This window comes from Somniosus microcephalus, chromosome 14, assembly GCF_052327205.1.
Source record: "Somniosus microcephalus isolate GS21.2 chromosome 14, FLI_Smic_1.0, whole genome shotgun sequence".
NCBI lineage: Eukaryota > Metazoa > Chordata > Chondrichthyes > Squaliformes > Somniosidae > Somniosus > Somniosus microcephalus.
The window spans coordinates 11,735,820-11,751,220 of NC_141000.1; the positions used below are offsets into that span (position 1 = coordinate 11,735,820).

The following is a 15,401-nucleotide window of genomic DNA, read 5'->3' on the forward strand; positions in this document are numbered from 1 at the left end:
TCCTCGAGCTTACGCTGGGTTTCCGTGGAACAATACAAGAGGCCAAGGACGGTGAGGTCCGAGTGGGAATGGAGCGGTGAATTAAAATGACAGGCGACCGGAAGCTCGGGGTCACCCTTACGGACTGAACGGAGGTGTTCCGCAAAGCGGTCACCCAATCTGCGTTTGGTCTCCCCAATGTAGAGGAGACCGCATCGTGAGCAGCGAATACAGTATGCTAGATTGCGAGAAGTACAAGTAAATCGCTGTTTCACCTGGAAGGGGTGTTTGGGGCCCTGGACAGTGGGAAGGGGGGAGGTATAGGGGCAGGTGTTACATCTCCTCCGCTTGCACGGGAAGGTGCCGGGCGAAGGGGAAGGGCTGTTTGGGGTGATAGAGGAGTGGACTAGGGTGTCTCGGAGGGAGTGGTCCCTGCGGAATGCTGAAAGGGGAGGGGAGGGGAAGATACGTTTGGTGGTGGGATCACTTTGGAGGTAGCGGAAATGCCGGAGGATGATCCGTTGAATGTGGATTGCATTTGCCATTTTTCTAAATCTAACTCTACTGCCTTAGTTTCAAAAAATAAGGAGGTTATATTTTGAGTGGCTCCAAGGAGCAGGTGAGAAATTAGATCATGGCTGATCTGCATCTTAACTCCATCCTGGAAGACGTTTGCCAATCTTACCTCCCTTCCATTGGGGAAGAGTGATGATACAATATGCGGAATGCCCCATATAACATATGGAAACATGGCCATCAACTGGAGCACCTATTTATAACAGTTTCAATATGGCAGCCAAAAAAATAGCAGTATGGGCCGAGTGGATTATCTGGTTGCAAGCTTTCCCGTAGCTTGTCGCAGAAACACGAGCTAAAGGCTCCAAAGCTTAATAAATAAAAAAAACTATGCCCTAAAAAGGCTACAGCACAAAGTTCAGATGACAGTGAAGATTAGATGAGTTTGTTTTGACAAGAGAAAATATTGACGGGTATGATCTAAGCTGTCAAAAGGCTATGAAGCATAGATGCTATAAACGTAAGCTGGATATTTGACTTAGAACATAAGCACAGAACTGGAAACAGCGACTTAAAAGTAATAAGGCACAAGCAGGACCAGAGATTAAGATAAACACTGCCTCCCCCACGCCCAGAAAAATAGCAGATAGGCAGAATAGAGTCCTAGTGAAAGCAGTTGATGCTGCATAGATTAATTCCCCCAAAAAGTAATTGGTGAGCAGCAGGCCAAGGATAAATAGAGGAAATGTGCAAATGATTAAATATTATGGGCCCGTAATTTCCGATAGGAGGCTTCCTGCCTGTGGATGCCTCCTCTCGGAAAAAAATCTACGAACTTACCTGAGGGCTCCCGAGGTCCGGACACTCCGGCTCCTGGGCCTCTCCAAAGTCGAAATGCACAGGGCCCACGTATCTCAGGGGCGCAGGCGGTTCGCAAGCGTCCCTGGGATCACGTGGGCCAGGCCAGCCAATAGGAGAAGGGATTCTCCCTTCATACTTTTGACACTTAGACCTGTCAAATATATGAACGGGGATGACCCCAAAAACAGAGTAAAACATTAAATACATTTTTTTAATCGCATTTTTAAAATGAGCTAAAATTACAATAAATTAAATAAAAATTTAATTTTTTGAAAAAAATATTTAAAGTTTTTTATGGGGCTAAAAATAAACTTAACTTTTTTTAAAGTATTTTTAAATTATAAATGAGTGAAAACTTTTTTTTAAAAACTTTTTTCAACTCTTATGCCTGCTTTTACCAGGTGTAAGATTTTTAAAGGTTTTCTGCGGACGAAGGGGCTCCAGAAAGCGGAAATCTCCCCTCGCAGAGGCCCTTCTCCAGGGCAGGCGCCCGATCTGTCAAGAGCATTCGTGACAGAGCAGAAATGCCGATTTTCAGTTAACGTTTCAGCTCGATGACCCTTCCTCAGAACTGACGAAGGGTCATCGACCTGAAACGTTAACTCTGTTTCTCTCTCCACAGATGCTGCCTGACCTGCTGAGTATTTCCAGCATTTTCTGTTTTTATTTCAGATTTCCAGCATCCGCAGTATTTTGCTTTTGACCTTGTTAACACATTATTATGTTCCTCACTGGACCTACTATAACAGGATGCATTTGTAATATAGAAGATAAAATGATTGGGAAATCTGAAAAATGTTTTTTTTCCCCAAAAGCTATCGTACTGGAAAACCTAACATGTAAAATTACACTTCGTCATGTAGCAATCCATCATCATGTGCAAAAAGAAGTGGGGGGGAGAAATGACTCCTGACTTCAATTTCGAAGCCTCCTTACTAATCATAGAATCTTACGGCACAGAAGGAGACCATTCGGCCCATGCAGGCTCTCTGAAAGAGCTGTCCCATTAGTCCCACTCCCCCGCTCTTTCCCCACAGCCCTGCAAATTTACCCTTTTCAGCTGAACACCATCTTTTCCGAAAACTTGCCAGTTCGGAACGCATTTCCTAAAACAGACTGACACAGGGCAGAAAAAAGGGCAAAGAAATTGAACTTACCAAAGCACACAACAGGTCTACAGCCTCTAGGATAAGTTCCTGATGACCGATACGAGTGACCCCGAGCTCTTCCAGTTCTTGGTGAGTGATACGCAGAAGTTGATCTCCACTGATTTTTTCCCTCTCAAAGTTCTTAATGTACTGCTGTAGGCAGTCATCAAGGCCTAATGGTTATGAATAGAAAAAAAAAAATTAAACCTACTGTAAAATATAAAATTTGAATACACAGCATGTCCCAGTAGAGCTACACTGCTCTTACAGATTAGTAATTTAGAATCAAATGTGGAGCCATGTGTAACAGCAAAGGAAACCTGCAAATGTTTATACAGTTTTAATTTCCCCATGGCACTTCTGTACTCCACAGCTAATAGATTTTAATCCACTGAACTAGAGTAATATAACTTCTTTGTAGATCATAAATTCAGTTGCAATACAACAGTTGCTGTGCAAGTTAAAAACATAAATTCAAAACCGAAGCTGAAACTGCATGCTAAATCTTTCAACACTTCACTTTAGGTGTCAGCTGTGACTCAGTGATAGCACTCTGGCCTCTGACTAAGAAGGTTGTGAGCACAAGAACTAGGCTGATGCTCCAGTGCAGTACTGAGGGAGTGCTGCACTGCCGAAGGTGATGCCTTTTTGGTTGAGACGTTTAAACTGAGGGCCCATCTGCCCTCTCGGGTTGCTCAGAAGAAGAGCAGGGGTGTTCTCCCCGGTGTCCTGGCCAATATTCATCCCTCAATCAACAGATTATCTGGTCATTAACACATTGCTGTTTGTGGACCCTTGCTGTGCGCAAATTGGCTGCTGCGTTTCCTACATTACAACAGTGACTACACTTCAAAAACGTTCTTCACTGGCTGTAAAGCGCTATGAGACATCCTGAGGTCGTGAAAGGTGCTATATAAATCTAAGTCTTTCTTTCAAATGATATCTGTAAAAATAAAGGTTTTAAAGCAGTCAAAAAATAGCAAAAACAACTGACATATTGACTCATCATCCTGTAAAAACTACTGCGTTGAGATTATGAAACTTTTCACTGTGGCGGAGCTTTTAAAGGAGTCAAAAATGGCAATCAATTCAGGATGTGACGCAGTAGAGCCCCAATACACTGCCACAGAGTGGTATACTTTGTGTCTGCACCCACAATTTCATTAAACAGTAAGTTACTGATAACAATTAATCACTAGGGGAAAGATACCTAACAGAAGCCAGACACTCCCCGCTGGGTGGGGCAGTGGTAGGGGGAGAAATAAGATGGGACAGTTATCCGAGCAAATCTCAAAGAACTCGCAGCAACACTGACAGGGGCAGGGGAACACTCTACCGTTGTTTTAACCCAATATCTTAGCTAGAATATGGTACAGTGTGAGTGGAAAACAGAAACATCTTACAAAAATAAAAAAAATTGCAATTGATACAACAAAGACACAATTGTTGAGTAAAATCACTGAAGAAACATTTAATAACTGCCACTTCTTCGAAATTATCATTTTTTTCCTCCTTCTTCCCCATCTATTTTCTTCCTTCTCTCCTGAAGGTGTTGACTTGTGGTTTCATGGTTGCCTGGCACCCTCCAATACCTCACTCACCCAAGTGACCATTCATCCACGCACATTTCCAGTACCAGTTACTACGCAACAATCAGGAGCTCGAACCAGGAGTGATTCCCTCCTCCCTGACTGAGACCAGTTGAAGCTAATTCTAGTGCCCGAATACAGCCTTTGGATCAGCTAAACAAGCAAACACCAAGAATCAGATCTGGGGCATTCCCTAATTTATACAATTCAGCTTAACTAACAGGGAGTTCCACAAATGTTCAGTGCGTCACGTGATAAAGCCCTTCATAATAAAATTTGATCAAATGCAGAAATGCTTAGATTTTGTGTTTTTTTTTAAAAAGAGAGCATTTTTAGTAATTATCTCATTGTTAAAGGTGTGTGAATGCTGTAAGTTACAAAAGTAATTCAGTTCAATTTTGTACTTCGAGGGATAGCAGTGCTGGTCTGGTGAACCATTAGCCTACCGTATTATCATCCCTCCCTTCAAGAATACCTAGATTTGCGATAAAAGGTTGTAAACCAAACCATGGAGGGGTCAGTACACATGATAGAATTCCTTAAAAACATAGGTACAGTTTTGTCGCTTCACTTCCAGATATGTATTAATATGTTGTAACAACTTATGTGAAAAAATATAATTGTTTTCTTGACATTTTGAGACTGGAGGTGGTAAGAATGATTTATTTACAAAGCGTGACTGAACATATTACTCTACATTGTGTTATCCCAGCAAAAAAACATGCAGTATCGCACAACAGCCTTGCAGTTATTAATAAGACAATTCAGGATACTGGGATTGGTCATACTGACATTGTAGAGATTGATGGCAAGGCCAATTCTGAAGTGAACATGCAGTTTAGGTCATGGTACATCGCACTGAATACAAGTGCATGAGAAAGAATTCATAGCGGAGTGATCAGGGCCAGTCCAGGCCTTAGAAGACAAAGCAATGAAGAAAGATTCAAGTGACTAAATTAATAAGGACAGAGATGAGGAGGAATTTCTTCACCCAGAGAGTGGTGAACGTGTGGAATTCTCTATCAAAGAAGGCAGTAGAGGCCAATTCATTAAATATATTCAAGAAGGAGTTAGATATATTTCTTAAGGCTAAAGGGATCAAGGGGTATGGGGAGAAGGCAGGGAATTTGGATGATCAGCCATGATCTCATTGAATGGCGGAGCAGGCTCAAGGGGCCGAATGGCCTACTCCTGCTCCTATCTTCTATGTTTCTAATTTTCACTGAAGAAAAGACTGAGGAAGACATGATTCAGATATTCAAAAATCATTGAAAAGCACAGATGAGGTGGAAGTAAAGAAACTATTTCTCCTGGACAACAAACAGAACTGGAGGACACAAGTACATTGAAACATAGAAGATAGGAGCAGGAGTAGGCCATTCGGCCCTTCAAGCCTGCTCCGCCATTCAACGAGATCATGGCTGATCATCCAAACCCTAGCACCCAGTCCCTACACCGACAGCCATCCCACCCAAGCCCTATCCCCGTAACCCCGTAACCCCACGTATTTAATCCCCCCTAACACTAAGGGCCAATTTTTATCATGGCCAATCAACCTAACCCGCACATCTTTGGACTGTGGGAGGAAACCGGAGCACCCGGAGAAAACCCACGCAAACACGGGGAGAATGTGCAAACTCCACACAGACAGTCACCTGAGGCCGGATTTGAACCCGGGTCCCTGGCGCTGTGAGGCAACAGTGCTAACCACTATGCCACCGTACAAAATTCACAAGCCTCAAATATAAATATATATAGAATTGTAAAAATGGTTTTTCTCTCCACAGTGTAGTCAATATGTGGAACAAACTCCCAGGGAAAGGAGTTGATTCAGTGTCAAATGCCACTTTTAAAAGGAAGCTGGATCAATACCGTTTGAGAAGCAGGATTGAGGGTTATAGCGATAATGAACAAAACTGCTTCTTTTTTTTCCTTAGGTGGCCAGGGAAGGAAATTAGTATTCCCTAATGCAAAACTTGATGTGGGAACAAAGTCCATGACAGAATAATCATACGTGGATTTGATGGAACAACTTTGCTGGCCTGAGTGGCCTTTTCTCACTCTGTATTTTCTTATATATGTAGTAAATATATTCATTATTATGTACAGTACATTTTTTGGAGAGTTAATATTGTAAGGGGTTTTTGATCGCCGAGGTCTCTCTCTCTCTCTCTAGAGGCCTCTCTCTCTTGCACAGTAATACACCGAGTGGTTCGACCCACTTACCCCTTAGGTTCTATACACTGGACTTTGAGGCAGGAACTACAATGCAGAGAATACTCTATAGACCAAGTTTAATGAAACAAAATGAAATTTTATTGCATGAAGGAAAAATTGAATGTAAGCCAATAAGATACATGGGAGGGAAAAACAAATCATAATACAGTACTAACCAGCATATCTACAGGCATATTACGCTTTGCAAGGTTCATCATGAAATAGGGAAGCACACGGAACATCGAGGGACAACAACTCATTGTTAATTATCCCCTAAAATGCTCACCCCCTAAGCCTAGCTAGATTAGATTATGAGGGGCCAGAAACATGCTCACCAATCCCAGTTAGAAACATAGAGGTTTTGAAGTCTGCGTTTTGATCCTCTCAGGCGTCCTGTCTCCACGTGGTCAGCAGAACGCAGCGGGCTGCGACACACTCTTCTCTCCCTCGAGGTAATGGACTCGGACAGGCTGGATGTTAGCAGGCCTGGACGTTGGCGTGGAGAGAGACCAACTGTTTTACCGTTTTCATATAGGTTTCTTCTTGTCTTGTCAACGTCCCGGGGTTGGTCGATGGTCTCCCGACAGTTACCCCAGGGCTGGATGCTGACTTGATCTCCCCTCTCGAACCTCTCTCTCCCTCTCGAGCTTCTCTCCGAACTCGAATCTTGACCCTCCGAACCCGATCTTCTCCTCGGTCGTCTCCACTCGAACTCTGCACCAATGAAGCTGATGCTCCTCAACGGCTACCGAAAACCCGATGGTCTCCGATCCCAATCCTTTTTCAACGCTACCCCAGGACTCCAGTTATACTTTTCCATGGAGGCCCTTATCTCCCGCCAAATCAAGGTTAGTCTTTGTTTAACTTTTGCCGGGCTTGTAGCACAGCGGGGTAGTCTTTATGTTTAAAGTATCTTCGGGATGGCCGGTAACTGCCATCTCTGGTCTGGAATGACCTTGTATTGCCTTTAATGGGTCTTGATGTTTCCCCTTTGAATATGAAGCTGTTCCCCTTTGTCTGGGTAAACATTTAGATGGCCTTTATCTACAGGCCGATCTGATCGGATCTGCATCCAATCTATATGTATGGGGCTCTGTCTGGTTTCGTTTTCTCCGAAACTGCCTTCCAGAACTTACTGTGGGCTGAATCCACAAAAGCTGTCTGGGGACTGCAGGAACCATTTAAAAATGTCCCAAAAAGCTGGTCACGGGGTCTGGCAGCCATTTTGTGTGCCCCTTTTTCTGGGCTTTTTTTAAAAACAGTCTTTTAAAAATTAAGGCCTTCTGCCAATAGACCCTTATAGGACAAATGTTCAATTTTGCGAATTCTACAATATTGATTAATTTGGCATTACTTACACCCAGCCCTTGGTGGTTCCTGTGCTTCTCTTCCCTTGCTTATATTTTCTGGAAGCGCCCCGCTTCCCCCTTGGGGCGCTGCAAGGGAATAGCGCGGCACCACCGCAGGCCTTCCTCCCCTTCCACCAGGGATCGGAGCACCGGTAAAAGAGCCCGGCACTCAAGAGAAGTGCTGGGCTCACGGCGCGCAGCTGGCACTCGGAGGGGGGGGGCTGGTCAGGAGGCCGGGAACTGCAACAGGGGCAGGTGCTGGCAGGCGGCCAGCAACAAAAATGGCCGCCCGGCACCTCACTTTTAATTAGCGCCGCCCCGGCCGCAGGTAGGCCCCCATGACCCCGTCGGACATAGCGTCCGGCGGTAAGTCAGGGGGCGCTACCAGAGTTCGTGGCCAGGGCACGAGCGGGGCGCTGCGCACGGCAATGATGTCATCGCCGGCGGCACAGCGCCATGGGGCGTTTGCGGTTACCGCCACCGCTAACCTCCAGCTGAATTTCGCGGGAGGTGTTGGGGATGCCGCGCCCAGGCTCTAGTTGCTTTGCGCCCCGTTAGCCCCCTCTTAGGGCGCTAACGGGAGGCGCAAATCAACCGAATTTTTAGGCCTTTAGGCCTTAACTCACTTTATATCCATGCATTTCTCCATTTACCACAGTGAAGTTTCTTTGTTGTTAACAATATCTTGAGATTGAATTTCATTAGGCAAGGAGTTCTGCATCATCTCCACACCTGGGCACTTCAAATTTTTATAAAGAAAATTAGAGAGCTCAGACACTGCTAGTCTAAAAAGATGCTATAATTCAGTTCCTCTCAAACAAGATTCTGTCAATGAAAAACAAGCTGCTTGACATGAATCTTGTCATTCATGTGGAAATGATTTATGAAGTAATACTGGGCGGCCTGCTGGTGGCGCTGTCCAGGGAGAGTATAAATACTCGGGCATGGGCCCAGCTTACGCAGGACATTCTTAAACAGGAACTAGTGAAGGACACAACTAGATCTCCATGTTGAAAAACAGTTGATTAAAGTCTTGTTTAATACTCGGACCAAGTGCCTGGTAGTTTTCTTACGTCACTGCTCATCAAGTTTTATAAAAGTACAGGACTAGGTGCTTTTTGATAGAATTATTATTTCAGTAAAATTCTGCAAATACAACTGGACATGCTGGGAAATTCTGTCATTGTTGCTATCAAGACATTTTTAGTATTTACTAATCTCAAACAACTTGTGTAACCACCTACAGCAGTGATCACTGTTACAAATGCTTTAACTAATTCAGCGTTCATTGCACAGGGTGACTGTCCAAAATGTAACTGTTCCAAGTGTAAATAAATTGCTCATTAAGTAACATTTAACTATAGTTTCTTTTCTTATATTCCGTGCTTCCTAGTTTTTTCCCCAGAATCCACTCTCCCCTCAAGTCCATTACAATAAAAAAAAAACTTGGATTATGTCCCCCACCCAGCTCAAGTCTGTTTTATTCCCTCAACTACTGACCAATCTTAAAATAACAACAGAAATTGCTGGAAAAATTCAGCAGGCTAGGCAACATCCGTGGAGAGAGAAATAGAGTCAACATTTCAGGTCAAAACCCTTCGTCAGGACTGAAAAAGCACAGGAAATGAAACAGATTAAAAGGCCAGTTTGGGGGTTGGGAAATGGGGATGAGAGAACAAAAGAGAAGTGAAGAGACATTAAGAGGTATTCAAAACCAGACGAGATGGTGATAGGACTAGTGGAGAAACAAAAGATTAGGTGTGAAATGCACTGGCAGAATGGGAGACAGCTGCCATGTGGGAGAGAAAAAAAAGGGGGAGGGGCCAAAACAAAGGCGTGGATAAAAAATATATGTTTTGCTATCAGACTGACCGATCTTCCTTGACCTCTTTTATTAACTCAGTGACTGAATAATAAGATACTTGTATTTATTTGTTGCCTTCTTAGGCCAAAGCATCTCAAGAGAACTGCACACAATGAAGTATTTTTGAAGTGTAGCATCAGGTAAGCAAATGAAAATCATCCTTATTGCCCTTCCTCGAATCCTGCACAGCACATCTATGCGTATGTGCTTGTGGGAGTCAAAAGCTAATAACGGTAAATCCATTATTTTAATTGCAACGTTAGAATAAATGTTTGTTACAACAGAAATAAAGTTCGCAGGCACATTAGCTGTAAAGCAATATTGGACAAGGTCGAGGAAGCAGGTCAATGTGAGGGTAACTGATGTCGACAGTTAACACATATGCTACAAGTACATGTAGCAAGGAAATAAGCTGTTTATATCAATAGCTGTCTGTCACTTGAAAGTAACTGGAACACTGGTAAGTTAGTAAGTCCTAGAAAAATTACTGAAAAAGCTGTGCAAGTGCAGTTTTAAACAGTTGAAGAGAAACAGCTGTAACAGGAGGAAGCGAGTGGAGTGACTGAAGAGAACTCAAAAGCAGCAGAATAGTTTCAAAAACAGCCCTCAAAGGAGAAAGGGTGTAGTCCTGGGAAGAATATATAGGGCCGGATATTCCGATGCCTGCGGGTGTGTACACACCTGTAGGGACACCGGAAATGCCGGTTTCAGGCATGCGAAGCGCACACGCTGAAAACCGGCATTTCCGATCTGTCGAGAATCCTCTTGACAGATCCTCCGCCTGCCCTGGAGAAGGGCCTCTGCGGTCGGAGAGTTCAGCTTTCTGCAGAACCTCCGCCCGCAGAAAACCCTTAGAAATCTTACACCTGGTAAAAGCAGGCACAAGGCCTGCTTTTACCAGCATGAGATTTGAAAAAAGTAAAAAAAAACATTTTGTTCCCCACTCATTTATCATTTAAAAACACTTTAAACAGGTAAGTTTATTTTTAGCCCTGTAAAAAACTTGAATTTTTTTTCAAAAAATTAAATTTTTGTTTAAAATATTTAATTTATTGTAATTTCAACTAATTTTAAAAATGTAATTTAAAAAAAAATGTATTTAATGTTTTGCTGTGTTTTTGGGGTGATCTCCATTCATATATTTGACAGGTCTATCTGTCAAGTGTATGAAGGGAGATTCCCTTCTTTGATTGGCTCCCCATGGCCCACGTAATCCCAGGGACGCTTGCACACTGCCTGCGCCTTTAGGATACGTGGGCCCTGCGCACTTGGAGTTTGGAGAGGCCCAGGAGCGGAACTATACGCACCTCGGGAGCCCTCAGGTAAGTGCGTAGATTTTTTCCAGATTGGCGGCCTCCGCACGCGGGAAGCCGCCGATCGGAAAATACGGCCCATTATACTTTAAGACATTTACTTTACGATCACATTTGCCACTTTACCATCTCCTAGGCTTCTGAAAGAAGTCACTCAGATGTACGCAAGAAAAGCCCCGAGTGATTTTGTTTTGACCTTCTGGGAGAGTAGCTGCTCTCTGTCCAGTACCTTCACATCAAAGCACGACTGAAATCCAAGCTCAATTTGTTAAGGAAATCGAAGGCATAAAACCTGCAACTTGCTGTTCAAGCCCTAATGCACGGTGACACCAAGTCATAATACAATTATTGTTAACTATAAAAAAAAGTAGATTTCACAAAGACTGGGTGACGCAGTGAATTAGAGCACATGACCGTCTCTCCTCTGTTTGAATTGAGCCCAAACTGGTGAAAGGAACTTGGGCAAATTGATCATGTTGCTAGTGTGTACAGTCTCATCGAACAAAACTACCCAAACCTGGCACTAAATTGACCATCTCACTCAGACAGGCCACAGTGATGTGAGAAATGGAAACATCACACTGGATCAATCAGAATGCTCTTCTGAAGTTGAGGCGATGGTGCAGTGTTGTGACAACACAGAGGGAGCTTTATCTGGGGTTGTCTATCCTATGCCTGACAGAGGAGTGATTGATATGAGGAAGTTTTCCATTTCCCATTACAAACAATCCTTGCATAAAAATTACTAAATCATTTGAAAAGGAAAATAATTCCTTAATTTGCAGGTATCCCTGCATAGCATTTCTTCTTATTTCTGAATCTTCCCTTCGGGAATTTGTATGTCTGATATAGACCATGTACATAAATAGCACATTGCATTGATAGTAGTTTATACTTCTTAGTTTTCCCCTTCCCCCGCCTCACCAAAAAGAAGATAAAGAGGCTGGTGCAGATTTTTCATATTAGCTGCAGCTCTGACCATAATCATTTCTAAAGATTTTAAATGAAAATAGAAGCAAAACAATAAAGAGAAACACCTTATAGTGTAGTCCAATTGTGAAACTGCATTTACAGTGAAGAACTGACAAATTCCAAATTCTTCCACCATATTATGTAACTGAACAAATTAACACTCCCATTAAACGTAAGTTGCGACCCACACAGATGAAAATCTCAGGATGACTTACTCAATTTTGTCAGAGTTCTACTTCAATGTGTGCTGTGAGCTTCATGACATGCAATTCAGTTTACAGACTTTTTGTTCCGGTTTTTCAATTATTTTCATATATTTTTCCATTAACTTCACTTTGCTCAAGTTTTGGGAACTCATTATTGACTTCCTGATGCATATGGCTATTCAACTGTGCTTTTCTCTTCACTTGCCTTGAGTAACAGCATCTATTAATTCTGTAAATATTCATCCAGCACTGTTTCAAATGCTTACTCTAGCTCATAATCCAGATGCATTTCAGCTAACTCCCAATAAATTGAAACTAGCAAAATGGTGTTGTGGAAAACCAATTCTTTTTATAAAGAATACCAACCATGTAGGGTCTTTATCATTCTTTGAATGATAGGATCCTTCACATACTGTAGGAACTTGATCAACCTTGGCTGGTTTCGAGAAACCATGTGCTAAGCACACTCAAGAATTTGCATCCAGATATCATGCTGGGCGGCCAGACGCGTGGCATCCTGCTCCTACTTTGTATGAAGCTCCAAGACCTGCATCGTAGAAGCCACTTTATTTTTGACTCAAAGTTAATCTCTATTGCTTCTCCCCCAAAATCAGTAAGTAACTGCAAACCAACCCAACAAGTCCTGAGGGGATGCTAGCGAGGGATCATGGCTTGTGAAGCATATGATAATTTGAAGAATGAGAAAGGCCCGACAAGATAGGTAATCTTACTTTCTTCATCGTTAACACATCCTTACATCTAGTTACATTGAGTCTACAGTAAAAAAACAGGCCATTCGGCCCAACTGATCTATGCTGGCATTTGTGCTCCACACGAGCCTCCTCCCACCACTCTTCACCTAACCCTATCAGCATATCCTTCTCTTCCTTTCTCCCTCAGAGGCATATCTAGCTTTCCCCTTAAAGGCATCTATGCTATTTGCTCAACTACTTCTTGTGGTAACACGTTCCACATTCTTAGCATTGTTTGGGTAAAGAAGTTTCTCCTGAATTTCGTATTGGATTTATTAGTGATTATCTTATATTTATGGGGGGGAAAAATTGGGTTGCGCCCCCTTTGGGGCACTAACTTCGGCGGGACGCTACTTTTAGCGCCTCGAAAAAGTTAGCATCCCCGCACCCGAAACTGAATGGTAGCGCCCCCAAGCAGGAGGTGGGGCGCTACTGAAAGCGCTCCCCCTCCCTCTTGGGCGTTCCCATTGAATATCGCGGTGCTACGTGCAGCAGCGCCATGCGTGTCGGCACTTAGCACTGCGGTACTACAGGCCTCCCTCCCCTGATTAAAGGGGAGGGACCTAGTGCAGCACGCACCGGGGCCCTGCTGGCCCACCAGGGAGCGGGGTGCTGGCAAAAGAGTCCGGCACTCAAGAGGAGTGCGGGGCTGCCTGATCGCGGCCGTCACCCCGCAGTGGGAGGCCAGAGGGGGCAGGTGCTGGCAGGCAGTCCCAAAAAAAAGGCAGCCCGGCACCTGCCCTTTAAATTGCATTGCCCCGGCCTCAAAAACGCCACCCTGACCCTGTTGGACATGGCGTCTGGCGGTAGGTCAGGGGGCGCGAGCCAAGTTTGCAGCCGGGGCACTGCGCACGGTGATGATGTCATCGCCGGAGGCGCAGCGCCACGGGGCGCTACCGGCTACCGCCGCCGCTTACCTCCCGCTGAATTTCGTGGGAGGCGTTAGTGACACCTCGCCCCGGGACTATGGGCTTTGCGTCCCGTTAGTGCCCCCCGGGAGGTGCAAAGCAACCGACTTATTCCCCCATGGCCTCCAGTTTTGGTCTCCCCACAAGTGGAAACATTTTCTCCATGTCTACCCGATCAAACCCTTTCATAATTTTAGAGATCTCTGTTAGGCAGCCTTCTCTTTTCTGGAGAATAGGGCCCCAGCTTGTTCAGTCTTTCCTGATAGTTATAATCTCTCAGTTCTGGTATCCTTTTGAATGTTTTTTGCACCTTCTCACACCAAAATAGCCATGGCACTGGAGTATCAATTTAACAGAATGCAGGTCCTAGCTGGGGCTCTAGAACAGAACTCCCAAATACACTGTCCTAAGTGCTGGCCAGATTTAAACAATACTGTCTGGTGATCCTACAAGAGATAACCCAAGTAGCTGCCCGATAGGATAGCAAAATACTGCAGATGCTGGAAATCCGAAATAACAACAGAAAATGCTGGAAAAACTCAGAGGCCAGGCAACATCCGTGGAGAGAAATTAGAGTCGACGTTTCGGTTCAAACCCCTTTTTGACCCGAAACGTTGACTCTAATTTCTCTCCACGGATGTTGCCTGGCCTGCTGAGTTTTTCCAGCATTTTCTGTTGTTATTTACTAACAGAACATGACTTGTTCAACCACCAAAACCCAGTAGCTCAGTTGATAGGCCTCTTTGTCCTGAGCCATTTACGCAAGGTCCAGAGCTGGTTAACTGCCTAACTGGACAGGTCTAAAAAAAAGCACTCTATGAAAACCATTGTCTCAGTAGATTTACCAGAAGGGCTCTCAAAAACATCTGCATGGGACCCAGCTGAATCCTTCTATAATCAACTATGAAGCCCGAATCACTGGGAAGTATTGATCATTTGTAAGAGCACGCATCAGGCGGTCACTTGGTCTGGAGCCCTGACTGGACAGTTAACGAAACATAGGTGTACATGCAGATGATGCACCCAAAGGTGTCCAGCTACCATTGAAAGATACATCGCCAATACCTGGAAGCTGACATGCTGAAGGGCCACCCTGTACTGATAATTCAAGTCACAGAAATAAAAGCCAAATGGTACACTGAATGGTCATATGATGAACTGGTGGGGGTTGCAATTACAGTGTGACAGGTTTACATAGGCAGTTACATTGTAGCAACATAGGAACAGAAGGAGGCCATTCAGCCCCTCGAGCCTGCTCCGCCATTCAATTAGATCATGGCTGATCTGGACCTCAACTCCATTTAACCGCCTTAGCTCCATATCAATTGATACCCTTAACGAACAAATATCTATCGATCTCACTCTCGAAAGCTCCAATAGACTAAGCATCCACAGCCTTTTGTGGCAGAGAATTCCAGATTTCTAATATACTTAGTGTGAACATTCTAAATGTGAACTTATAATAGAAGTGCACGTGTATATTAGGTCTATCTCATTCTGCACTGGTCTTCCATGAAATGCAGGAAGTTGTAGGTGTTGGGGCAGGTCCCCTCTCTGGTGTAGCTGATTCAGCAACTGATGCACCTCCTGTTCCCCCTGCACAATATAATTACTGGCAATGATTACTGCACTCCTGCTAAGTGGGTGAAAAGTCCACTGTACTGTTCATTTGTTGGCGCTGTGGTGAAATTTAGAAATCTTGCCCCATTCATGCAGATCTGAACATG

At 44.1% G+C, this 15,401-nt stretch overlaps 1 protein-coding gene across 1 annotated transcript in view; it reads right to left on the minus strand.

Moving 5' to 3' along the window:
- Window positions 1-15,401, minus strand: part of cnksr2a (connector enhancer of kinase suppressor of Ras 2a) — a 775,384-nt gene that overhangs the window by 548,074 nt on the left and 211,909 nt on the right. The window contains exon 2 of the mRNA XM_086006247.1: window positions 2,514-2,677. Coding sequence (XP_085862373.1) covers window positions 2,514-2,677 — 164 coding nt within the window. The remainder of the gene's footprint in view (window positions 1-2,513; window positions 2,678-15,401) is intronic.